This window comes from Emys orbicularis, chromosome 4 (genome assembly GCF_028017835.1).
Source record: "Emys orbicularis isolate rEmyOrb1 chromosome 4, rEmyOrb1.hap1, whole genome shotgun sequence".
Classification (NCBI taxonomy): Eukaryota; Metazoa; Chordata; order Testudines; family Emydidae; genus Emys; species Emys orbicularis.
Genome location: NC_088686.1, coordinates 32,286,394 through 32,313,639, shown reverse-complemented (window position 1 = coordinate 32,313,639; position 27,246 = coordinate 32,286,394). Strand labels below are relative to the sequence as shown.

The following is a 27,246-nucleotide window of genomic DNA, read 5'->3' as shown; positions in this document are numbered from 1 at the left end:
ATTTCAAGATACTTTATAAAAGATGGGGGGGGGAGTATCATTATTCACATTTTATGGATAGGGAAAGTGAGACACAGAGGTGAAATTATAAATCAGGAAAAGAATGCACATCCCTCACTCCCAGTCAGGTGCCCTCTCCACTTGAACTCCCTGCCTCCTAATAAATAATAATAATATAAAGGTGATACCTGGTGTGGGGATTTTTAAAAGCATTCAACATTGGCAGAACTCTGCTCTCATTGAAGATTATTATTTTTACTTGTATTACTGTAGCACCTAAGAGCCCTAGTCATGACCAGGAACCCACTGAGCTACGTGCTGAACAAACAGAACAAAAAGGTGGTGCCTGCCCCTAAGAGCTTACAATCTAAACATAAGACAAGAGACAGCAGATGGTGGTAAAACTCCATGACTTCTAAAGGAACCAGGACTAAGCCAAACCTGAGCACTTTTGAAAATCTCATCCCGGACTTCAAAAAAAACAATAATGCCGGTATTATTATTAATTATTATTATTATTGGCTAGGATATGATAGAAGAAGGCATTTAAGTCAAATAGGGTTTTTTTTTTGCTATCTGTTTCTCTGGAGTAAAAATGCATGTACCATGCCAACCTATAGAATAGCTAAACCTTACACCTTAAAATGGAGTTTCCTCTTACCGTATTAAGCTCATTCTGCAACTGCTGATTCAAGTTAAGAGACTCTTCCACTTGAGCCTCTAACAATACAATCTTTTCTTCTTTAATGGCTAGTGTTGTCTTTAATGCAGAGTCAGTTTTGCTTTCCAGAATCTTATATTTGCTGAAAGACAATGAGAACAACATTCCAACATTTGTCACTGGAAAACATGCACCCATCTGGCTTGCAGACATTTCTCTCCCACATCATATATCTCATAATTACATGTATTTGCTCTTATATACACCTGGTTTCCATCACTACTCTATATTTTTGCATTTGGACAAAAGTAAATTGAAAGATAACTAAGGAGGAAAAAAATTGCTTATGGGAAAGTTCAACAGATTTTAATGGGATAAAACCAATTCAGTTCTATAGAAGAAACAAAAACTACAGAATTCAATATAGAATAACTTTTCTAATTTTCTTCCTAACCACACTGTAAAATTTAATAGAAAATTATATCCCTGCTGTGGATTTCTTTCGCTTCGGGGGAAACCCAACCCTACAAAATTCTGCATTAAGGATATAATTATCCATTCAATTCTATAGGATAGTTCAAAAAGCCTATAGAAAGAAGATCTTTTTTGTTAAATTCTATAGGACTTGCCCATCAGGGATGTTCCATGCCACACCTTTACACCTTGTATTTATTTTCACATCTGGTGGATCACCACTTAAATGTTAGAGGCATGGAATGCACCATATAAAGGATAATGGTCAAATACAACATCTTTTACCTTGCCAGCAGAATTCAACTATAAATACAGTTAGCAGGTGGCAAAAATGGTTACCCATCTTAAATCTAAAAACCACCTCCCTTCTCAAGTGAAGGCAAAACTTAGGACACTAATCACCAGAAGGGTTTCCAGAAGTAGGTTTCATGAAGATAAGTGAATAGAAAACTGGTAAGTGGATATGTACATGCAAGCCTTGATTCTGAACCCACACTAATTTCTACACGGGTATAAACTCCTTTGACTTCATTGGAGTTACTCCTGGTATAACTCACTGTAAAAGAGGTCAGAATCCTACTCTCCACCTGCTAAATTTATAGGGGGACACAAAACAGCTGTAATCCAAATGTACTGCAGTAGGAAGCTATGTAATGATTTTACAAAGTTAATGTCACCAGTACAGCACATTGAACTGGAATTCACTTCTCCTTCAAGCAGATACAGGACACCCATCTGTGGTCGCCTGCCTGCATGATTTCCATTAAGACTTGTTACAGTGGCTTTGCTATTGTTAGAAAACAAAATCTAAGACAAATGGTTTCATGTAGTCTCTCTTGTCTAGGACATGAAACCATGATTTCAATGCGAGTGGGTGGAAGTGGGAGGGGCACAAAATGTGAAAATGAAAAAAGCAAAAGGCTGTAGTTAGCAGGGTTTAAGGAGTTATGGAGTTACACTGTTAAAGGAGCTCAGTTTCCTCACTTGTCATTGCCATTATCATCCTGTAGCAGCAGCTCTTTGTTCAATCCAATCTTCTCCAGCTCTTGGCTCAGTTTGTCCATTTCACTAGACAACTGTTGGCTCTTTAACTTTTCAAGGACCAAATCCTGTAACAAAACTAACATCATTAACCATCATACAGAAGACAGTGATAATTACACAGTACCAGTGATTTTAAAAACCCTGACGTATGATAAAGGCATTGGGTGAAATCCTGGCCCCATTAAAGTCAAAGGGAGTTTTCCCATTGATTTCAGTGGGGTCAGGATCTCACTCGTTTTTTGTGGCCTGTTTCTTCTCTCAGACCTGTGTAAATTAAGAGCAGCTGCACTGTACATCACTGTGAGAGGAGAATCAGATGCTTTGTTTTTAAACAGCAATCTATTTTCATTCTCTATTTGTAGTTTTCTCAAATAAAATAGAAGGATTTTTCCTTCAGATTTTGGCCTTTGCTAATTTATATTTAATTCTTGATGCTTCCATTAGCATCACTGTTGCTAGCATATTGTAGCACTGAGACAGGTTTTAGTGAATTGATATTGGGCCAGCAGAGGGAGCTCACAGTCTTCTGAATCCAACCAAAAGAAGAAGAAAAAACATTTTACAATTACATGTAAAAGTAATTTTTTTTTTAAATCTTCTGAATAGCACAAAAATTAACTAATGAAAACCAAATACATATACAGTGGTGGGACTTCAATTTGCCAATTTCCTGTGATAATTAAATAAGAATTTCAGTTTACTAACCTCTGCATTTACAGTATTGAAGGTATTTCCTAAACCTATGTCGATGGGAGGGCATCTCCTGTGGACATAGCTACTGCCTCTCGGGGAGGTAGAGTGCCTATACCTATGGGAGAAGCTCTCCTGTAGGTAGCATCTTCACTAAGTGCTAAGGCAGGGGTCGGCAACCTTTCAGAAGTGGTGTGCCGAGTCTTCATTTATTCACTCTAATTTAAGGTTTCGCGTGCCAGTAATACATTTTAACGTTTTTAGGTCTCTTTCTAGAAGTCTATAATATATAACTAAACTATTGTTGTATTTAAAGTAAATAAGGTTTTTAAAATGTTTAAGAAACTTCATTTAAAATTAATTTAAAATGCAAAGCCCCCCGGACCGGTGGCGAGGACCCGGGCAGTGTGAGTGCCACTGAAAATCAGCTCGCGTGCCGCTTTTGGCATGCGTGCCATAGGTTGCCTACCTCTGTGCTAAGGTGCTGTAATTGTAGACAAGCACTAAGATTACTTCCTCACCGAGATCCTTTCTTAAATCATCCTTGGGAGGAGAGGGGCAGACAACTGATTACAGCCTTTTCCCCAAGAAACATTTTCTAAAACTAAAGAAAGTGGATGTTGAACAGCAGCTAGACTGAATTAACAAATGTGTTTTTTTTTAATTAAAAAATTCAAATGTTATCTCCCCAAAGAAATTTAGCCCAATTTGTACATATGAAATCATTTGTTTAGACCACAGAAGACTAAGCAGAAGTATAGATAATAACATCACTCAGGTTTTCACTTTATCTTGTTTAAAGTAATTCTGAAAAACATCAGCCTAATTTGTAAACTAGAAACTGGTGGCTTGAAGACTTTTAAAATAAAACCAACTTTATAATAATAATTATATGATCTGTGCTTATGCTGTGGCATCCCTTAAAAACGTGGTCATTTAACTAAGTTATCTCAATATCTACAATATTCCCTTACATGTCCTTATACTTTCTACAGAAAATTCTTTGAATACTAGAAATATTTCCTAGGACACCAATCCTGCAACCACATCTGAATGTGTCCACGCAAACCCCATTAGTTTTAACAGGGCTCTGCCTGGGCTAAAGGCTCCAGCCATACGGCTACGACTGCAGGAACAGGTCCTTATTAACCTTGTGCAACAGAGCCACTACTGTATAATACACGAGGCACAATAAGTAGTGTTGCCTTGTGCCACAGCAGAACAGGGTCAGGACTCCACTGTAGTGAATGCAAAGCTAAGCCTGATTATAGAGTTATGGACACAAGACAAACTGCAGTTCTAGGATTCCACTTCCTCGGGCAGCACAACCTGTGATGCCTAGAGTCACAACACAGGGTCTCTTGGTCTCCCTAATTCATGGTCTGGATCAAACTGGCATGGAATGGACCACTGTCTACACTACATAGCATAAATTAAATAAATAAAATGCATATGATGAAGGCAATATTATTATTTTGATTACCTCTCTCAATGTAGCTAGTGTTCTTTTATCAATGGTAACTTGCTTTATAAGGTCTTTATTGTCTTTTTCAAATTCTTTCATCTTATTAGACGAGTCTCTGAATCGAGCTATTTCTTTTTCAAGTGTTCTGTTTTCCTTCTCCACAGCCGCCAGCTTTACTGTGTTATCATCCAAAATCGCATCTTTCAACTCTACCTGCTGCCAAAGCCTTTTTGTTTCCTTCTCTAGCATCTTTTTGTCTTTCTCCAGTTGGGACACTTCTTGCTCCAGCACTTTGTTCTCCTTTTCTAACCTCTCCTGCCATTTGCTGGAAATCTTCAGCTCTTCAAGTTTTCTCTGGAGGACCTGATTTTCACTTTCCATTCCCTGTAGCTCTTTCTCTAGCTCTTGGGTTTTTTTGCTGCTGTTCTCCAGGATCTGCTGAAGCCTCTGATTCTCAGAGTTCACACTCTGATAGCTCAGCTCCAGCCTTTCCGACTTCTTTCCCAGTGTTTTTAACATCTCCACATTTTTTCTTAGCTCCTCTTTCTCCCTCTCCAGCTCCTTATTTTCTGCCTCTATCTGTGCCATTTTTGTGCTGGTGAATCTCATGGTCTCTACCATCCTCCTGAGCTCCAGGTTCTCTTCATCCAGTTGCTTGTTGTCCCTCTGCAGGTCCTCTAGCCGGATGGAAACATTCTGTAAGGTATCCAGGGACTTTCTCAACTTCCTGTTCTCCACTTCCAGATCCCCATTTTCCTGCTCTAGAACCTCAACTTTTTCTGTTACAATTTTCATGGCTGCTGCCTTCTTTGTGAGCTGTTCATTCTCTCTTTCTAGCTGATGGAGCTCTTTCTCCATTTCCTCCACACGTTCTACCTTTTCTTTAACCTGTTCAAAATCTTTATGCAATTGTTTCTTCTCAAACTCCAGCTTGCTGAGTTTGCTACTAGTCTCTGTAACTGTTTCATGGAGCATCTTGTTCTCTTTTTCAATGTCTTTTACTCTGGCCTCGCTACTAACCTGAGCCCTCTGTCTCAGGGACAAAACCACTTGGTTGAGGTGGTCATTCTCTTGTTTGAGGTCCTTTATCTATATTAAAAATAAAACAAGGAGAGAGTTATCTATAGTCGAGTAGACAGTACCTGAGGTTTTCCTAGTGAGTATGTTTTTTTAGAGCAATGTACAGTCTGGCAATTTACCCTCGAAGCAGTCAGAACTCTGTATTAACAAAACAACGCCCATTTAACACAACACAAATTCTTCAACCATTACCCATTGTCATCCCTGACTCAAACCCTCCCCACCAATCCAAACTAAGGAAGAGGCTTCTTGAAGAAAATTTGGTTTTATCTAGCCCTTTTAATACCATATACGAGGTATCTCAAGGTACTAGTGAGTTAAACATTGTGCTTTATTCTTTTCAAATCTTGAACTAAGCAGGTCTAGGCAGAGTCAGTACATGGATGGGAGATCTCCATGGAACAGCTTGGACTTGATTTCTGAGGAGCCACTCCTGTCTCTGTGTCAGATTGAACCAATGCCCTAGCACAGTGCTCAGAGGCACTGTTCCCTCTCTTTTTAGGTTCATATTCTCCACTTATCACTGTGAAAACTGAAAGCACAAGTGCCCTTTTTCTTATAAGATGTAAAATTAATGTGCTGAACACTAGTAGTTGTTAAAGAGTTCATTAAAAAAATATTCTTTGTAAGGGAAGAGAGTTCATCACAATTTCTTGGCCAAATTCCAGCTGAGGTAGTTACGTTGGACCAAATACTCAAATCCTTAGTCAGATTTTTACCTAGTTCTTACTCAGGCAGAACACCTACTGAAGTCAAATGGAGTTAGGCCTGAGTAAAGGCCATCCCTACCCTAGTTTCTGCCTACTCGAGTTTTCTTCACTTCCTTTCCTAAATGTGAAGCGTCCACTTCCTATCATGTCATGAAGAATTCCTGTGTGCTTTTACACAGCAGCTGTGCTTCACCACAGCTGTATTTCAGAGGTGGAGTTTTCCCGGAGTATAAATCGGTAAAGCACTTAAGAATGCTTCAGGATGAAAGGCACTACATATAAATGCAAGGTTTACTTTTATTATTTAACCTCACCCCAGCCTTGTCACACAAATCAATTTAATATATTTTAAAAGCAAGCACACCATTCTCCAATGACCTACACATCTATTCCCATTATTAAATTACTAAATATGAATGACACCTTGTAAGCTTGTAAAATAGTGGTATTGTACTTGAATTGCATCACAGCAGTAAAGGCTGCAGGGTATTTAAAATGTCAGTCTTGTGGGTGTAGTAGCTTTCTCAGCATTTTTTTACTTAGATCAAGGAAGTCTAAGAAAACTACCATGACACATAGCTGGTATCAATCCAATCTTTTTCAGCAATATGGGATTTGAGTTGTACATCCTAATCTGTCTAGTCAAGGCTTTTTGGAGGGCAGGGAAGAACCAATGTTACAAACAACCTGAAGGCTCCCAAAGAGCAATGGGATGAGCAGCAGACACCATCACATGTAGTTATTTTTGCTCAAAGCCACCTTGACTTGTATTTGAACAAGTGTTCTGCATGCAATACACTCTGCGGGCTATTACCAAGCCCCTGAGCCATCGAGACCCTCTAAATGGCCATGGTAAAATGACCACTACTGAGCATAAGCTTTTGGATCACATTTGTGAAGTCGGCACCTGTCTGTCTTTGTCGGCTTTTACAGTCTCCATGACACCCTGTAGCTGTTCTTTCTCTTTTATCAGCTCCTCGCTTAAGGTCTCCAAGTCTTGGTTGCTTTGTTTCTCTTTTTCAATCTGATTTTGCAACTTCTCAATCTGCACGGAGAAAGCACCACAAAATACATCAGACAACAAATTGAACCATGACTATTTTTATTTCAGGGCATTTTGAAAAGAAGAGATTAAATAGATGGCCAAGATGCTATCTATCTGTCAAACCAACAAGACTGAGCAAACTAACCCTTCCCTTCTGAAAGTTGTTTAACGAACTATACAAATTTAGGTCAGAATTTTCAGAAATCTGAAAGTTCGTCAGGGACTACGGGTGAAACTCTGGCCCTATTTAAGTCAATGGTAAAACTCTCATTGTTTTCAATGAGGCCAGGATTTCACACCTGGTACCTCAAGTTGGACACCCAAAATGGAGGCACATGAAATTAGAGAAAACGTCTAAAAATGTGGCTGCTAGTTCTTTGATCTCTCCACTTACATCAATATTTTGCCCTATTGTCTTTAATAGTCCTTACACTCAACACTATAGTGTCCTTTTCTTCCTGCTTGCATTAACTATCAAGCAAGTCTGAGGGAACTATGGTTTGGTTTACCATTGTTTTTTAAATTACTTCTTCCTCCATTAAAACTTCCTCTATCATCACCCCTTTTCCACATTCCCTATATCTGACACCCAGGCCACTTCTGTAGAAGTTCTGAGTCTCCCCCACCATTAATATTTGCTTTGCTGCTGCATTAAAAACAAAAAAACTTTCCCACTCTACAAAAATCCCATTGATCATTCTTGGACATGCAGTTTTGTCAGCATCAGGAATCTCAGGATTATAGGTCTCCACACAGCATGTGTGAGGAAGACACATTTTGTTAAAAAAAAAAACACCCGATAAACCCAATGTAAGATACTAAGAGATATAAGGCTTGTAATGTATCAACAGACCATGTACCACTGACACAGTGGTTGAGCAGGCAAATGACTGTGCAGTAACTTCTTTTCAAATCTCCTTGAATAGGTGACAGAGTCACCAGCAATATGATCAGATTGTGATATTCAATCAACACTCGCAGACTAGGTTACCTCCCATCATAGTCTAGTGATGCATCATTAGCAAAGAATTTTAGTTCTGTTTCATGAATCTCAGCTGTTCTTGATCACAACACTTTAAACCCACTGGCATTTTTGCTCTGTCTCATGCCCACACATTCTGCCCTGCCCCTGCACTGACACTCTCTATTACTGGGTAATCCTACTCATTTAAGGGTGGGGATCAAACCTTTAGGTAACCCAGGCTTGGGTAACACTCTCCCACTGCCAAAACAGGAGCAAATCAGACTAATGCTGGGCCCACAAGTGCTGGTACTGATATAGTGCCACAACTTGAGGTATCAAAGAAATATGTATGTGGTAAGCCAAAGTCAACTGCAGCTGTTCAAATGACTTAAGTTGCTGGGCACCAGAGACATTTGTTGGGCACTTTATACCCTTAGATCTCAAGTTCTGAGTGTTTTAATTACAGAACCTAGTTTGAATGACTGTCACAAAGGGGCCGTGAGGGAATGGAGTGGGAATAGGGAGAGATGAATTTTTGCAGACTCTCTCTCTTGCCCAGATAGGGACTTTGAGAAGTGGATTTTGTTCTCTCACCTTGGCAAAAGCATCCTTCAAAGTGCTCCCTGTAGTAAGGGGATGCCAACCCCCTCTCACTGGCATAGAGGCAGGTACTGTGCTAATTATAATCAGCCAATCTACATTTAGACTACTATCTACAAAACAGCAAATGGGCGCTCTCATTTAGGGCATCCTAATGGTCCAGCACATCTTTAACGGGAAGCTGAGCAAAGAGGGGAGCTCAATATGTTTCAGGGCCAAAGTGTCGTATAACCTTGTATCAATACCACAAAAGACATTAGTTATAGCAGCAAAGAGAAAGGCAGGAGTAGGCCCCATAACACGTTTAGTGTTATATAGAGGGGTGAGGAGAACTAAGTCCCTTACATGGGAATTCTTCAAATGCATCAAACTAACAAGCATCCTGTTTCCTCACTGGCACTGGGTCTGTTACTTGGAGATCAGAATGCATGCTGTAGCCAGACAAAACCAAAGCAGGTGGCTGTGGCAGAACTGAACACTCCTTTCCAAAGGCAGAGCTGGGCTGGCACATGAGCTAAAAGTATTAACAGTCGATAAGGGAGTGTAGCAAAAAATGTGACTAGCAGCACATTCATTACCAGGAATGAAAAGAACCCGTGGCTTTGTGGGAAGGGGAGATGCAGCAGAACGCTGTGATAGCCAGAGAAGTCAATCAAGGACCCTGAATAGCAGAGGACGATTCTTTAAAAATATATCGGGCCGAACTCACCTTTCATGTAACTTCACTGATTTAAATGGAATTACACAAAGGATGAGTGTAGCCCATTGTTTTCTCCTCTGTAACAGAACAAGCTGAGGAAATACTTGTCATGGAACAGACAGTGGGACAAGAGCACAATCTGCCAGTGGCAGAATAGCTCCATGAAGTGCATATATAAGGAAGAGGATGACTATAATTATCTAGGCAAGCACTAAAAAATGAATTGAGAACCTCATGCAGAACATGCATGAGCTCTCCAGAGTTGACAGTACTGCCATCAAGCATCACTCAGGAATGCTGTAAGCTGCAGAGTGTAACAGGTCTAGTTCCAGCACACCGTTAGAAACAGCAGAATCAGCTCCCAAATAGCTAGGCCAGCATGAACCTAGTGAGAGTTACCTTCTTGCTAAGTTGTTGATTCTCCTTTTCCAGCTCTACAAACTTTAGGCTGCTCTCTTCCGTGGTCAAAGAGAGATCTCGGAGCTCTTGGATGGTGGTTTGCAGGCTCTGATTGTCCTTTTCTAGCTTCAGAATGCGACTCGATGCACACTCGTTTAGCTCAAACACAAAGGACTTTCTAGCTGTTGAAACATAAGAATCAGAATGCAGGAGTTTATACACATTCATAAACATGTTATCATTTCTAGGATCATAAAACATAGATAATTAGGGCCAGACCCCTAGGACTTCAGCTGATCTTAGGTGGTAGAGTGGTCCCTAAGTAAAAACACCTACATAAAAAAAAATGGAACATACTTCCATAGATAATAGTTACACCCCTTCATGAACAGGAAAGTGTCCAAAGACATGATATCGCAAAAGCTGCTTATTTTCATAGTCTCATATCTAAGAATCAGGTTAGCTACTAAGTTGAATGGTTAACTAGAAACGTTTGGTGTGACACACTTTTGCTGAGATAGAAATTCTTTAAAAAAAATCAACATCTGAAACTAGGAAAAATGCCATTTTCAATCATTTATACCATGAAGTTGCAGCTTCAGCACATGGCCAATTAAAACTTGTATATTAACCACCGAAATCGCTCACGTGAATGGGTGCCAGTGCTCTGGGTTACCCAACTGCTTTAACAGGCACACACTGAAGCAGTGTGTGTATTTTAAGGCTGGATACACATGCACTAAGCATCAATCACAGAGAATTCTCTGAGAGTGTGAGTTTTGCCACTGACTTCAACAGAGCCAGGATTTCACCCCAGGTGTTTAGAGTTCACAAGTTTTATCACATTTCATGTGACATTTCCCAATACCAGCGTCTCCATTGCACATTTACCTTTTTCACGGTGCTTGATTTTAGTAACTCAGCACTGAGTAACTAAAACTCTACTTCCTGTTTCAAATGTAACAGATCTACTCTCTACATAAAAATCATATGTTTAACATGCAAGTGACATTAACTCTGTGTTCTAGTCTTAGAAAATACTCATCCTTGCAGGAAGAAAGACAAAATGTAGTGCTGCTACAGCCCCTTAAATAGCACTTACAACGGGCAGAAACTCCTTGGAGGTTGAATGGTTTACAACATCCATGATCTTTATGAGCAATACGCTGGTGAGTTTTGGTTGCATTGATGTTTAACACTAATACCATCAGCATGGTTCAATTTCAATTCTATTCTGAAATAAAGACTTTAAAAGTGGCTTTATTGGTTTCCATGCTTATTGTTACCCATTGATTTCTGTATCAACTGTGCTCAGTTTACAAGTAAAAAAAAAAAGGGGGGGGGGTTCCTACGTGTCATCCTTCCAAACTCAACCTGAGATCCAACAGTCAAGCTGGGTTCTTTACTGATCATCACCACAGCTAAAATAAAAGTTCTGGAGACCAAACTGTGCTCTCAGTTACATCTGCACAATTCATCTGTCCTCAGTGGGATTAAAGTGTAACTAATTGGAACTTCATAAATGGAGCTGGCTGAAAAATAGGAAAACATTTTTGGGAAAGATTTTGAAATTTTTAAGTTATTTTCATTTCACAGGGTTCAAAAAATGAAATAACTTTTTGTTTTTTTCCAAAATTGTAATGATTTTTTATTCAGATTTTCATAAATTTGCCTCTCCCCCCCCTTTTTTTCTTTTGCCACTGAGTGCAATAAAATAAATGATGTCGTTGACTCCCCTCCACTTTTCTTTTGCTACTCTGGTGAAGTTTTGAAAAGCTACAACTTTTGAAGAGTTACAAAGTTTATCATTAATTATTATTCCCCCTTTATAACTTTTCTAAAGTTGAGGAAGTTTTGAAAGGTTACAAAATGGACAAACAAAAACGAAAAATGGGAAAGAACCTAGACATCATTCATTCTAATACATTCAGCGGCAAAAGAGAAATACAGGAAAAAGCAAACAAAGGAGGGGAAAAACCAGGGGGAAAAAAAAACAAAAACCTGCAATTTGAAACGAGGCAGAAATTTTTGCACTGTTTCAAATTTGTCATAGAAAAATTGCATTTCCCAAAATGTTTCAATGTTGATGAAACCGTATTTTTGCTGCACAAGAAGAACCAGAATACAGTTCATCCTCTCTGAACTTGCTGAGCTCGCTCTGCAGGGCTAACAAAGTAACAAGAACTAATTAGTCACTACTGTTAGTAGATATAGCTCCAAATACATACAGCAAGCCAATCGGAGGAGCAAGGTGGTGGTGCCATTTTTACATATAGTCACTTTACAAGACCCTGATTTTACCAAGACACGTGCACGTGCTAAGGTTTACATAATGTGATTTGACCCACTGACATCAATGAACCTACTCATCGTGTATAAAGCTAAGCATGGGCATGAGTCTTTAAGGGATTAGGTAAGTGTTCAGTAAAGTTCGGATACTGAAAACTTCTGCCAGTAACATCCTGTTATGTATACCAGGATTCTTTAAAATATGATTTTGTATCCTAGTATTATAAACTGAATTAATTTTATGAAAGAAACCAATTATCAAGCCTATGATACAGGGCACTGATTTTTTTTTTTATGTCTTGCATATAATTACTGAAAGTGAATCACCCACTTAAAAAATATCCAGCTGGTTATTTCCCCTCCCTCCCACTCGTTTTTCGCCTACTATTAAAAATAGTTACCTCACAGCATAGGCTTTTTCCTGGGACTTAAAGATCAGCTGGGAGTAGAGAAGGGTCATCGACTCCTCCCAGCCACTAACTATTTAGTTAAAAATACCTTGTGCTGGGATCATTACTGTGCAATATACGAACGTGTTTGTTTATTTTTGGGCACTTTCTCAAGGGAGGTTTAAATATAAAGAAGTCATTGTTAATAGTTACATAATATAAGGAAAGAAGCTGGAAGCTGTGGCATTGTTAGAAGCTTTTTGTTCAGTTTAAATAATAAAAAGTCAAGTGGCTAAATACGGAAATTTATTTCCCCATGTGAACTATTGAGCCTGGAGTTTGAGGTTTTGCTCCTGCCCAATGCAGTAACTTGTTCCCCCCTCCTCTTCTACAAGGAAACGTTGCACAAGCACAATAATAATTAAGAGTCACCTCATGACTGCTACTTACTATCTGCGAGGTCTGTGCTCTTTGACAGCTGTTCTAGTTCCCAGCCCAGGTGTGCAGACTCATTCATGCTCTGTTTTTGCGCGATCTCCAGTACCATATTCTCTTCCAGCAGCTCTTCAATTCGCTTCTTGTCTGTGTCCCGGTCCTGTGGAAAGAGCATGCAAATGGAACGTCATGCTGAGCGTATTAACTAGGGAGCCTGATCAGGCTTGCACAGTTATTGTTACTAGGAGTGATGAATGTATCAAGAATTGAACGGACCCCTCTACACAACATGTGTGCATATGTTAATATACACATACAATATTAAGAGAGACCCCACACAGATCCAAGATTAGAGCCACCCTCTGGATGGGCCAGATCCCAAATGAAACTTCCCCAGGTTCAGAGGTACAAAGATCCAGGGTTTTGGTTTAGGCCCATCTCTAATTACCTGAAATACTAAATGGACGATTCAAGACATGTTTAATACAATCAAGCCTGCATAATTTTACTACTAACTTGACAACTTTTTGACACTATCTGGGCTCACAATAAGCTCTCTGTTCTTCCTAAAGCTGAAGATAAGCATCACAGAATCAAAGGTATTTTTTCTTCATTTCTTGAAATGCCAAGAAGTGAAATCTTCATGTCACATCATTATCAGTTTCACACAGCTTTTTAACAAAGAAACTGTGTGAATAAATGGAAAATAAATTCATATAATGTACTTTAAAAAAAAAAAAAAAAACCTACCATACCAGGTGATACCACATGCTGTAATTAGAACTAAGTGCTGTTAGGGTAGGAAATCAGTAATTTCTAATTGACATTAACTTCTTGACTTAATTCTTGCCTTTCACATGCAAAATGCACCAAATATGCATGGGCTCAATGAGACATTGTTCAACGTTTCCCAATGGAAGTCAGTTTTTTACTGCTGATTGACAAAATGGGAATTATTCTAATGAACAGATGAAAAATAGGCTTATATACACAGAACAATTTCCATTAAAGTGAGTTGGTATTAAATGGGATAGACTTTAGAGAGTGATGAATAGTTGTCCCAGTCACAGTACTGGTGTAGCATATAGGCGCAGGCATGCTTTTTTTTTTTTTTTCCCCTCCTCTCTCTCTCTCACACACTCCCCACCCCTTTCTCCTTATAAGACACTTGCATCACTCCGAATAATATTTACATGCATGATGTTTGCATTGAAATGAGAACAACCATCTCTATATGCTACATAGTACGCTAATACATAATACACTAAGACAGGCAAAACACACCTAACATGAAAGACATCAGCTAGGTTAGTGATTTGGGGCAATACATTTTTGGTTGCTCAACTCGAGACACCTGAAAGGCGCGCCAGCCCTCTGCATGTTTTGCCTCTTCAAGGTATCTCAAGATGTGCACCCAAAATTTGAGGCACCCAAAATTATGAGCCAATTTTGAAAATCTTGGGTATCATTCATTTCTTAATTTACAATGTTCTGAGCTGTGCATTTAGCATAACACTAGTGGATCTGACCAAGACCTCCATTCCAGCAAAATCTTTTTCAGGTTAATAAATGACCACACTTTGCAAGAATTCAGAACAACGAACCCATAAGAATGAGGAATACTAGTAACTAAAATTACGGCAAATGAAGTAACATTTCTTATGTTTAATGCAATAATAAATGTCCAATGTAATTTATTAGCCTTTTAGTTGTGAGTGATAAACTGCCAGGTCTTAAGTCTCTCATTTGTGTTCAAATGAATAAGCCCCTTTTCTCTGATTTATGTAGTATTAAATATTGAGAACATTTTATTTTTTGCAGTGGTCAATGCCTCATAGACCTGCTGCAATAACTATAAATTTTATTTTCAGCAAGAACAGTTGTTCATTGCAGCAGATTTTCATATCCCATGTGTAAGATTTTTTTTTTTTTAAACTGATACATTCTAAACCCTCTAACATCCATGTACATAGGTTCAGTATTTGAAACTTGGTGATATACGCTCATGTAACCTGAAATCTGTCAAACCGTTTGCTTCTCCCAAGCAGATCATATTTTTTTATATTTATATAAAATATAAATATATTTTATTGTAAGTCGAGTGTCACGCTATTTTAAGCATGCATGATGCACTGTGCACTGACACAAAGTTCACATGGCCTGAGACACATTGAAAACTTTGTAAATGGGATTTGTCCAACTCCACTAGATTATGTAAAAAGAGTATGTAACCTAATTTAAAAATATGATTTTTAAAAAAATCGCATAGTTAAATAAAGTGTGTGTACCAGCTCTACATCATGAAGTTTGGATTTCAATTGCAAGTTTTCCTTCTCTAGTTCATGCAATTTATCACCACGAGCTCTTGCTACTGTTAACTGTTCTTCTAGCATAGCCTTTGTTTCAATTAATATGATGTTGTCTTCTCTCAATTCCTATAACACAAAAAGAAAAACAGCATATGAAGTTAATAGTTTCAGAATTTTACGTTTCAAACAGACAACTTTAATAAACTACAGTTTGAAAAAAAGGATATATAGCACACCTATAACAAGGGCATTGAAATACTGGATATTTAACTATGAATAGCACCTTTTAATCATTACCTCTAAAATTACAATTTTACATATGAAGATCCCATGAAGACAAAGATTTACACTTTAAAATGTTCCAATATCAACGTTGGTGAAGCACTTGGAAGACAGAGAGTGCACATATAAATAAACAGACCTAGACCTTTAGAGGTTACGGGAACATTTACATGAAAAGGTCCTTTCAATAACATGTCAGAAAGAATTCTCTTTCCCTCTTTCTCATGTACATGGCTTTATTTCACTTAAAGAAGCACTGGTTTGCAATGACCTCTTAAACACCTGACACAATCATTAACTGTATGAACAGTTTTGTTTTTCCTCTAGGCCAGCAGCATTTTTGGTTTGTGTTTTGTGGAACACAAACCAATCTGGTCCTGCAGCTACAGCAGTTCTAGCACAGCTCTAGGAACAAGGCTGGTGAATTATATGGTGCTCCCCTTGTTGTTTGAACCACAACAAAGCAAAAATTGCAGCATCATGCATTCATATACCTTATCTCCAGAAATAATGCATGTCCACAGCATAAAATCTGGTTGACGTTCTTGACCAGGTCAGAACAGCTTTAAATTGTCTGATTTCAGGTAAAAAAAATATATATATATGACTGCTTAATTTTATCTTTAAATGCTTTTGATATCAGAAACATACATGTAAGGCCTGCAATTCTCTCACTCAGGAAAGCGATGGCATTTGAAAGATGAGAAAGAGCAGGATGTTACATAGGGGAACCGAGGGTGGAATGGGGACAAAAAACCCCAGCAATTTACCTTGTTCCGCTAAAAAGATTTGTACACCTCTACCCCAATATAATGCTGTCCTCGGGAGCCAAAAAATTTTACCGCGTTATAGGTGAAACCGCATTATATCGAACTTGCTTTGATCCACCGGAGTGCGCAGCCCCGCCCCCCTAGAGCGTTGCTTTACCACATTATATCCGAATTAGTGTTATATCAGGTTGCATTATATTGGGGTAGAGGTGTATTAGTTTATTTTTTCCTCTAACATACAGAAAAAATGGAACACACACACATCCACGGAGAAATAATTATGGGTTGACAGTTTATTGCTGGACAATAGCCTTCAAATCGTAAAGCCTCTGCTGATATCAGTGAATGAGTTTGCTCTCTCGGACAACAAACCTTCAAAACACATAGACTACTGAAAGATTATCAGGAATGAGTAAGTTGTGGTGATCCGTTGGACAACAGCTGCCTTCCCATTTTTGGAAGGATACGATCAGGGGCCTCAAAAGTCTCATAGCAGCTCAGTAAGACTCACTCCCGGGGCTGAATGTCGCATTTCAGAACATAGTTTGCAGAGATTGTTATGAAATGGTGTTCATGCTCGAACATGCATACAAACCTAATATATACATAACCCTTAACCATAACCCATAACCAGTCTAGTAACGCTGACCTAAAGAGAAAGCCTACAAAGGCTTTCAATTTAACCCTAATTTATCCTAAAGCCAGTGGGAAGAGTCAGCAGTTGACCAATTAATCTTCAGGCATTTCTTGCCATTCATATAGGACTTTCCCGCAGTATGCAAAACTCTAGCCATCAGCTACCCTCCTTAGAAATAGAGAGTGCTGTGGGGTGGAGATGAGCTGCAATTTCTTGGAAATAAACTTTGGCAGGGGAAAAAAAAATCTCATGGCCCATAGAAAAGAAAAATCCCTGGTTACTGTTGCTACTGCTTAGAACCAGCACTTCCATCACCTATTGTGTGGAATGGCTTTTAAGTCCCCATCACACTGAAACTGATTAGTGCAAAGCTGTTGCAAAACTTTAGATGAATGTGTTTTTGGAACAATTTCAGTAGTAGTAAGAATCCATGGAGAAACATTTCTATTAGTTTTAGGTTTTATAAAAAGAGAAAGGATGTTCTTGTGGTTAAGGCTGGACTGGGACTCAGGAACTCTGGATTCCGTTTCCCGGCTCTGGTACAAACTTCCCGTGATATCCTAGACCTAGAGAAGTCCCTTAATCGATATGTGTCTCAGTTCCCCCCATCTGTAAAATAGGGATGATTGCACTTTGTGCTCACAGAAGATACTATGATGGTGACTGCAATAGAGACGTCTGTGAGTAAATGAATAAAGAGAAAGTGTTGAAACTCTGATATTTTAAGACCTAAATTTTGGACCAAGTTTGACCAGAGAGGAGGGATATGTTAAACTGTCTGACACCAAAACAGATGAGAGTGAGTGGAGTTAAAAACAAACAGGCAGCATGCTGGGTGTAAAACAAGTACCAAAAATACTCATATTGAAACAATGGGTCAATCAGAATATATTTAACAAACTGTCCTGCTCAGTCTGGACCACAGCCGTGAGAAGTAAATTAAATTAATGGAGATCTCCTAGAACTGGAAGGGACCTTGAAAGGTCATCGAGTCCAGCCCCCTGCCTTCACTAGCAGGACCAAGTACTGATTTTGTCCCAGATCCCTAAGTGGCCCCCTCAAGGATTGAACTCACAACCCTGGGTTTAGCAGGCCAATGCTCAAACCACTGAGCTATCCCTCCCCCCACCTTAAGATGGTGTTTGACCGCATAAACATCACCTCAGAACTATCTCTGAAACTGCTTACCAAGCAGGAACTGATTATTTCAGTGTCTCATGAAGAGTCTAACTGTGTGCCAAGTAAGGTATACACATATTTGGTCTCTGTTTGCAAATCACACATTGTTGGGAGCCATAATATCTGAGAAATGGGAGGTACGCACTATGCATGTGCCTGAGGGGTGAGGAGGAGGAAGACCTGTCAGATCAGAAGGTTTCTGATGAAATCTTAAATTAAGAACCTTTTGCAGAAGCATGTTAAAGTTGGGCCAACATTATTTACTTGCACCCATTTTCTGAGGTCATCTTTATAGTGCAAACTTAATTTAAGTAATTACTCCAGGATAGCTTTATAAAGTTATGTCTCAGAGCCTGGAAGGTAGAATTGTTCTTAGCACAGCATATTATAACTAATGTCACCACAGATAACCCTAGAGTAGCACAACTGACCTGAGAATTGGTTTGGCTATAAATCATTTTTGTATTAGATAAGCAGAATGGTTGGGTGTATTCTTCATGGGAATGAAGATTTTTTTTCCCTTTTAAATTAATAAAACTCTCAAAATGGTTTTATAGCCATGGGGTATTTTTAAATCAACAGCACAGAATAGTTATCTATGGTCTTTTAAGGTTTATAATATGTTTACTTATAAGAGATTCCAAAATCAATTAGAGGAAATTTACCTTAAAACTAACTATGACTATAAAATATCCAACGATTTCTGATCTTGCCTTCATAAACCTCTCACTGAATTAAACCATAGAATTTGGTCTGCAGCCTTAACAACATGGGCCCTGATCCTGCAAACACTTATGCCAAGATTTAATTTTAAGTGGTCTACTCATGGGCATAAGTGTTTGCAGGATTGGGGCCAGAGTGTTTAATATTCAATTGAAACTGGAGAGTTCTCTCTCTCACACACACCTGATGCTATGGAAGTTGCTCCCACTGAGCTGCAAAAATGTTAACGGATGCCCTGGAATAATTGCATTTTGCATCCATCAAACTAAATGAAAATGTAAAAGAAATGCTTTTTTTTTTTTTTTTTTTAAATGTTCACAGGAATTTCTTCCTATTATCCTGTGGGGAAACTTATTGCAGTTGGGGGAGGAAAAAATGCAAGTAAGACTCCCTGGCTTCCAAAAAGAATCTGATCTCCTGGAGAGGCACTAGACTCAATGGAGAGGAATGCTGCAGCAGGGTTTTTATGTTGGAGGGACCCACCTGCTCAGAGGAAGCACTGCATTAAGCCTGCCCCTGCACATTGATAGCTATGACCTCATTAAGCCACCACAGCGGGCATAGACTGCATTTGCATTGTGTTTTCTTAGAGCTATAATCAAATTAAAACAGCGTTTGGTAATTTCTTCTTGTCATGAAAGACGCGGAAGGAAAACATTCACCTGCTCAGACATGTCAAGTCTCGCTCACTTGCAGTGAGGCTTGCTCCTTTTGCACTTGTTCTAAAACAGCTTCTCTAATCTCCCTCCTGCCATTAGGGACTTTTAGCCTGTGGTTTAAGGAGCTATTGAAAGTCTCACTCCAATTTCTCTACTCTTACCTCTTGTAAACTGCCTCACATGGGCTGCCCTCCATATGGCACTTTCATGACCACTGCCTGGAGATGACATTCTTTAGGGGCATGTTTTCATGGCTGTACTTCAAGTACCAGAACTAGAGGCTTGTTAAGTGCCCATCATATGTTTCTTCATTGAAGTGCATGCAGTTAAAATGGCCCCATCTATGTGAAATTCGTTTCAGAGTCTCGGACCCTCTGAGCTTAGGAAGCTACCAATAAGCGTCAGGGGAGTTGGATCAGCTTTATAGCCTAGTGGTATCTCTCACCGTCAAGTGAGAGACTAGAACTAGACCCCTGCTCTGACACTGGGAGTGGTTCTGAGGAAACTGTAAATCCAGCTATTTTTTAAGGGGGTGAGAAAAGTGTGAGCAGGCACAGCTCTGAATTAAGTCCTATTCATTACACCTCACTTTGAAGGACAGTTGCTTGAGGCAGGGGGGAAATGGAAGGGAAACTGAGGGATAACACTGGCTGAAGGACATATACATTGTCAGATTCTGGCCTCATTGAAGCCCCTTTACATTGGTACAGCAACATAAGAGGGCCAAAATCCCCCCTGGGGAATTTCCTGAATGCAGCCGGCAGGAGCAGCACAAGGCCAAAGGAGACAGAGTTATGCTGCCCTTCTACATCTTGGGATGTGCTGGGGTATTTAGGACAAGGAGTGGCTGGAATGCAAAATACTGGCAATTTTACACTGTGGAGCAGCCCAAAGGCAGCTGAAGCAGCTCCTAACTTATGCCAGAGGACACATTGACCCCCTAGAGCAAACAGAGTTCGAAAGGTGCCAAGAAGATGTAAAATGACCTTTGCTCCATCCCCATGCCTCCAGATTGCAGCTCTTAGAGATGCAGCACAGAATCTCACCTATGATGCAGAACCTTGACACCCAACACGGAAGAGACAGAGGTGGGAGACTGCATAAGGGATGGAAGAAAAGACATGAAGGAGAGCTCTGTAAATTTTACATTATGGATCAAGTTAACTTAGCACATAGGAAGCAGAAGTGGTTAGTTTGAGGGTATTGCTGGCTCTAGGGCAAGCCACAGTGCTGAGAACCCAAGTACAGTACAATAGAATGGCTGCCCTCTTGTCTCAGATGAAGATAAGAGGAAGCACTAGCCTCTCCCATGCTACCAGAACCAACTCCTCTGCATGCTTTGGGCAGCAGACTAAAGTACAGCAGCACAAGACATGGCTCTGCCATCTAGTGTGCATGATAGGGTTAATGCACAACTGATTTGCCAGCTTGAGGGAGTAGGAGAGAGAGACGACTTACAGTAAGAGATTCCAGTAAACTGGAAATTGCCTGCAGAGAGAAGCCTGCCTCAGTTTGCGGTTTATACATTTGATACTCAGCACGCTTAGTGGACCTATTCATAAGACGCAGTGGACAGCTGGTCCCCTAGGTTGGCAAAGAGAAAAATGTATTTACAAGGCGAGGTTTGCAAACCATAAAGAACTGCCATGTTTTCAGCAGGGAGTGTTATGGGCATATGTTTTAGTGACACTCCATTATCTCAGAGCCAGGAGCTTTATATACTTACAGTTTGGGCCCAATCTTGAAGTCAATTGCAAAATTTCCACTGGCTTCAATGTAAGCAGAACTGGGACTACATGATTCCAAGATTCAGCCTCCAGAATCCATCTCAGACAGTCTTTTGATTGCATCTGACTCTGGCTAAAGTGCCACATTCTTCCATTGGAAAGGCAAAGAATTACTCAACCAGCCCAAAACATTCTCATTGTTGCTAGTGGCATGACAGTCACAATCAGATATTTATCCATAGGACAAGCAGAAGAATTTTGTCTGTTTTTGGTTACCATAAAGGTTTCATACACAGTAAAATAAACAAGCGACTTGGATGCTGTAAGGTAGAGGACTTCAGTATTAGTCTGATTCAGTTCTGGAGCCCATATACAGTAGATTCAGTGAAGTATTTGTTGACAGCTGTTTCCCATAATCTTAGTCACACATTGAGTCTATCCATTTTCTTCAGCATGAACCCTAACAGAAGCAAGCAGGGCTAATGCAAATGCACTGAGCAGAGCCGTCCCTTGGGTACTGTGAATCGGGGTGACTGCTCCAGGCCCTGCGCTTTGAGGGGCCCTGTGGGCCGGACCGATTGGCTGGTGTGGTCGGTCCCGGAAGTGACGGATTCGTCACTTCCGCCCCAGACCCCGCACCCCACTAAGGACAGCCCTGACACTGAGGCAACCTTTCCTGCCACAAGGTCACTGCTATCTTGTGTGACAAAGTTCCTCCTCTATCTTGGTGGGTCCTGCGCTTATTGGCGGATTTTCTTGCCTCAGAGACTCACCATGTGGGTTGGGGAACAGCCCAGAGACCTTCCCCTCTGGAAGAATCCACAGTCCAGGTCAATTGGGAGGTTTGGGGGGAACCCAGGCCCGCTCTCTACTCCGGTTTCCAGCCCAGGGCCCTGTGGACTGCAGCTCCATTATAGTGCCTCCTGTAACAGCTGCATGACAGCTACAACTCCCTGGGCTACTTCCCCATGGCCTCCTCCAAACACCTTCCTTATTCTCACCACAGGACCTTCCTCCTGGTGTCTGATAACGCTTGTGCTCCTCAGTCCTCCAGCAGCACACCCTCTCACTCTGAGCTCCTTGCGCCTCTTGCTCCCAGCTCCTCACACTCGCACCACAAACTGAAGTGAGCTCCTTTTTTTCAAACCCAGGTGCCCTGATTAGCCTGCCTTAATTGATTCTAGCAGCTTCTTCTTAATTGGCTCCAGGTGTCCTAATTAGCCTGCCTGCCTTAACTTGTTCTAGCAGGTTCCTGATTACTCTAGTGCAGCCCCTGCTCTCATCACTCAGGGAACAGAAAACTACTCATCCAGTGACCAGTATATTTGCCCTCTACCAGACTCCTGTACCCCACTGGTCTGGGTCTGTCACACTTCCCACATTACCAGAAACAGGTCCATCCATGTTTCTAGCACAGAATCCTCAGCTCTCCCGCTCTATTAGTTTTAGGTGGAAAAGAATTAGTAAGAATGAGCAGTAGAAAAACTCCAGAAGGGTAGAATTAGGTGCTTGTACTGTGGGTGAACTGAAATGGGGTGGAAGGTATCCCTCTGTATCAGGGAAATGTAGGGGATCTCAAGAGTTAAAGATGAGATTAGCCAAGAGGCCTGGAAAGAGAGTGAAATAGGATGAGCAGTGGCCTGAAGTGGCTAAGCAGAAGATATTGGTATTGCTAATAGCATAAACTTATAAGTACAAACACTCCACTTAAGAGCAGTTTCTCTGTTATTTACTAAGGCCAACATTTGCAGATTTTGATTCCTAAAGTTTGCCATCTGAATCTATACTTAAAAATTTCTAGCCACTTCAATCGGAGCCACAGATGCTAAGAACCTCTGAAAAAACCAGGCCACTTATTTAGATAACACTGGTCTACAATTTTTGAGAAGTCGTCTGCTTCAGAGATAAAATGTGCTATTTATTATGTATTTTGATGTGCTGAATTCAAATATGACAATTAAAACAACTGATTGGCTACTGTTTCTAAGATATTTAAGTTTTTACATTTTATGTCTATGTATATTGTGTAGATCGTAGAGTTTTAATCATAAATTGTAAACCTAGGTCTTTTCATGTGTTTATGGTTGCTTTACATGATAATATTTCACCTGTCCTGTTTATGTAACACTTTAAAAATCAGCAAAAGAGTTATATAAATAAAATTTATTATGAAACAAAAGGCAAAAAACTATTCTGTACATAGTTTAGTCCTATTCAGTGTCTACTCGGCGCTTCTTGGCTTGTCTCTTGTATTCATTAAATGGAGCATCTCTTGTCACTGTCCAGCAATAGTCTGCAAGCATTGATGGGCTCCATTTGCCCTGATAGCGTTTCTCCATTGTTGCAATGTCCTGGTGAAATCGCTCGCCGTGCTCGTCGCTCACTGCTCGGCAGTTCGGTGGAAAAAAATCTAGATGAGAGTGCAAAAAATGTATCTTTAGTGACATGTTGCAACCAAGGCTTTTGTATGCCTTGAGGAGGTTTTCCACCAACAACCTGTAGTTGTCTGCCTTGTTGTTTCCGAGAAAATTTATTGCCACTAACTGGAAGGCTTTCCATGCCGTCTTTTCCTTGCCACGCAGTGCATGGTCAAATGCATCATCTCGAAGAAGTTCACGAATCTGAGGACCAACAAAGACACCTTCCTTTATCTTAGCTTCACTTAACCTTGGAAATTTTCCACGGAGGTACTTGAAAGCTGCTTGTGTTTTGTCAATGGCCTTGACAAAGTTCTTCATCAGACCCAGCTTGATGTGTAAGGGTGGTAACAAAATCTTCCTTGATTCAACAAGTGGTGGATGCTGAACACTTTTCCTCCCAGGCTCCAATGACTGTCGGAGTGGCCAATCTTTCTTGATGTAGTGGGAATCTCTTGCACGACTATCCCATTCACAGAGAAAACAGCAGTACTTTGTGTATCCAGTCTGCAGACCAAGCAAGAGAGCAACAACCTTCAAATCGCCACAAAGCTGCCACTGATGTTGGTCATAGTTTATGCACCTCAAAAGTAGTTTCATGTTGTCATAGGTTTCCTTCATATGGACTGCATGACCAACTGGGATTGATGGCAAAACATGGCCATTATGCAGTAAAACAGCTTTAAGACTCGTCTTCGATGAATCAATGAACAGTCTCCACTCATCTGGATCGTGAACGATGTTGAGGGCTGCCATCACACCATCGATGTTGTTGCAGGCTACAAGATCACCTTCCATGAAGAAGAATGGGACAAGATCCTTTTGACGGTCACGGAACATGGAAACCCTAACATCACCTGCCAGGAGATTCCACTGCTGTAGTCTGGAGCCCAACAGCTCTGCCTTACTCTTGGGTAGTTCCAAGTCCCTGACAAGGTCATTCAGTTCACCTTGTGTTATGAGGTGTGGTTCAGAGGAGGAGGATGGGAGAAAATGTGGGTCCTGTGACATTGATGGTTCAGGACCAGAAGTTTCATCCTCTTCCTCTTCCTCGTCTGACTCAAGTGAGAATGATTCTGGTGCATCAGGAACCGGCAGTCCTTCTCCGTGGGGTACTGGGCGTATAGCTGATGGAATGTTTGGATAATGCACAGTCCACTTTTTCTTCTTTGACACACCTTTCCCAACTGGAGGCACCATGCAGAAGTAACAATTGCTGGTATGATCTGTTGGCTCTCTCCAAATCACTGGCACTGCAAAAGGCATAGATTTCCTTTTCCTGTTCAACCACTGGCGAAGATTTGTTGCACAAGTGTTGCAGCATATGTGTGGGGCCCACCTCTTGTCCTGATCTCCAATTTTGCAGCCAAAATAAAGGTGATAGGCTTTCTTAACCATAGTGGTTATACTGCGCTTTTGTGATGCAAAAGTCACTTCACCACAAACATAGCAGAAGTTATCTGCACTGTTCACACAAGTACGAGGCATCTCTGCTCACTTTGACTAAACAGAAATGTGTCCCTTTGCAAAATCAAACACTGACAAATAAGAGAGCACGACGCTGTATGATTTCTAGAGCTGATATAGGGCAATTTGTTCAGCAGAGTTATGTAAGCTTCGTTACGATTGCATCATCCATGACTTCTAGAAATAACATGATGCAATTCATATCATGTATGACGCAATACCAGCTTCAGATTGCATCATTCATTGTTTTGCCTAAAAAGCAAGTACTGTTCAAACCCAGTCATAGATTTATTCATAGATCCAGTCAAAGATGTATTTTAGTCATTTCTGGTTTAAATTGAGATCCCTTCCCTTTATAACTCACTTATCCTCCGCCATTCCCAAGTCAAGGGTCGTATATACTGACCCAATAGCATATCTTGAAAACTAGAGCCAATCAACAATTTTAAGCATCATTTTCGTTCTCAGTGACCCAGAATTAGTAAAGTTTGACTACATTTATTTCAGAAGCATTTTGGCTGTAGAGCAGTGTATTAGCACAAGGTACTCACAAATAGAAAATTTTGGCCAAAGAATCAACTCTGGCACAAAGACAGCTTGAAAATGAACTGCAAGGAAGTTGCAAAGAGGACCCAGACCTGTAGTGTCAAAGAACAGGGCTGCTACAGTCAGCCACATAATGGAGACCCAATAGATCTATAACGAGGGGGCTTTTCAGCACTGGCCTAGCCCATCTCTCACTGTTGAGTTTTACCACTGATTCCAATGGGGGAGCAGAGCTAGGCCATTGCTGAGTGCTTTCAAAAATCTCATCCATCAGGTATTTTCTGGAACTTCAGTTTGCTTTAATGTGCTGGTAGAGTGAGAGTGATTACAAATGAAGCATGAACTGGTGAGCAACACTGGGGAAAATGGGCCCTGCACAGCAGATTTTTTTCCTGATCTTCACTTGCCTCCATACGAGCCTTGTAGAAATCCACATCATGCAGTTTCTCTTTACACCGGACCAGTTCCATCTCGAGTCTCTCGACTCGGTTTGCTCTCTCTCTCAGTGAATCCAGTTCATCTCTGTATGCTCGGGCAGAGCGTGCATCAGTTGCCAGGTGGATGTTCTAGGAAAAGTGACAGACAAACGGAAAAAAATAAAATTAACCCCCCCATTCTGGTAAAACTCATGACATACCCCTTCCCCTGCCCCCAAGTCCGAATGAGCGGAAGTGAATGGAAAGCCAAGAGTGACCCCACGGTGCAAGTGTGGAGAACTCTTCAATTAGCCATCAAACTCATTGCAGGATTGAGTGGTAACTCAGCCTACAGGGATTCTTCAGTTTTCAATGATCAGCGCTGTATGTGCTCCAGGCATTATTGGACTAGTCGGTGAACTGAGCAGATGAGACCTGCTCCCACCAGTAAAGTCACTGCATTACTCTCTCACAATCAGACCAACACACAACATGCTGCAGTAACTTGGTTCCATCATTCAAATTTCATGAGAAGAATTTTTATCTTACTATTGAAAGCAATATTTAAAGTGATGTGTGTCACGGCAGTGTTACAACTGAAGAAGCTCCACTTACCTCCTGTTTTATTTTCTGCAGCTCTAGTACGAGCTGTTCTGCTTCATGTTTAGTGTCCACGAGTTGCTCAGATTTTTCTTCCCTGAAAATGATTAGGGAAAACTTAATAAGAAACTATAACAAGGGTTCCTGGAACAATATTTATGGCATTAACATCATGGCAAGATGTAGGGGGTATTAGTCACAGGAGTCCACCAGGATAATCTGGACACGAGACCTTCTAGATTTTCTTGGTGCTGCTCCAGTTTCAAAGTTACCAATAGCTACAGATGTTTTCTTGTGGGGCCCTGAGCCACAGGAAATTTGGGACCGTCTCTCTTTTTTAAATCATCATTTCACCTGCCATTCCTGCTGCCACAATCATTTGTAACCAGTTCTTCCCAACAATCACTGCCAACAAGCGAGGGTAATGTGTATGCATGTAGGGAAGGGGAAATACCAGCTGGAATCAACAATCTTTGAAAACTTAAGGATGGCATGGGGTGGGGAGGGAAAGAAGGAAGAAAGAGTGAGGGATGTGGGAAGGCAAGAAAAGAGGGAAGGGAAAGACAAAA

The 27,246-nt window shown here is 40.5% G+C and overlaps 1 protein-coding gene across 1 annotated transcript in view; it reads right to left on the bottom strand.

The window, feature by feature from the left end:
- Positions 1–27,246, bottom strand: part of CCDC88C (coiled-coil domain containing 88C) — a 126,949-nt gene that overhangs the window by 28,471 nt on the left and 71,232 nt on the right. The window contains exons 9-17 of the mRNA XM_065402640.1: positions 26,693–26,774; positions 26,069–26,227; positions 15,234–15,380; positions 12,961–13,105; positions 9,833–10,014; positions 7,032–7,169; positions 4,353–5,423; positions 2,120–2,244; positions 662–803 (exon numbers count right to left, since the gene is read on the bottom strand). Coding sequence (XP_065258712.1) covers positions 662–803; positions 2,120–2,244; positions 4,353–5,423; positions 7,032–7,169; positions 9,833–10,014; positions 12,961–13,105; positions 15,234–15,380; positions 26,069–26,227; positions 26,693–26,774 — 2,191 coding nt within the window. The remainder of the gene's footprint in view (positions 1–661; positions 804–2,119; positions 2,245–4,352; positions 5,424–7,031; positions 7,170–9,832; positions 10,015–12,960; positions 13,106–15,233; positions 15,381–26,068; positions 26,228–26,692; positions 26,775–27,246) is intronic.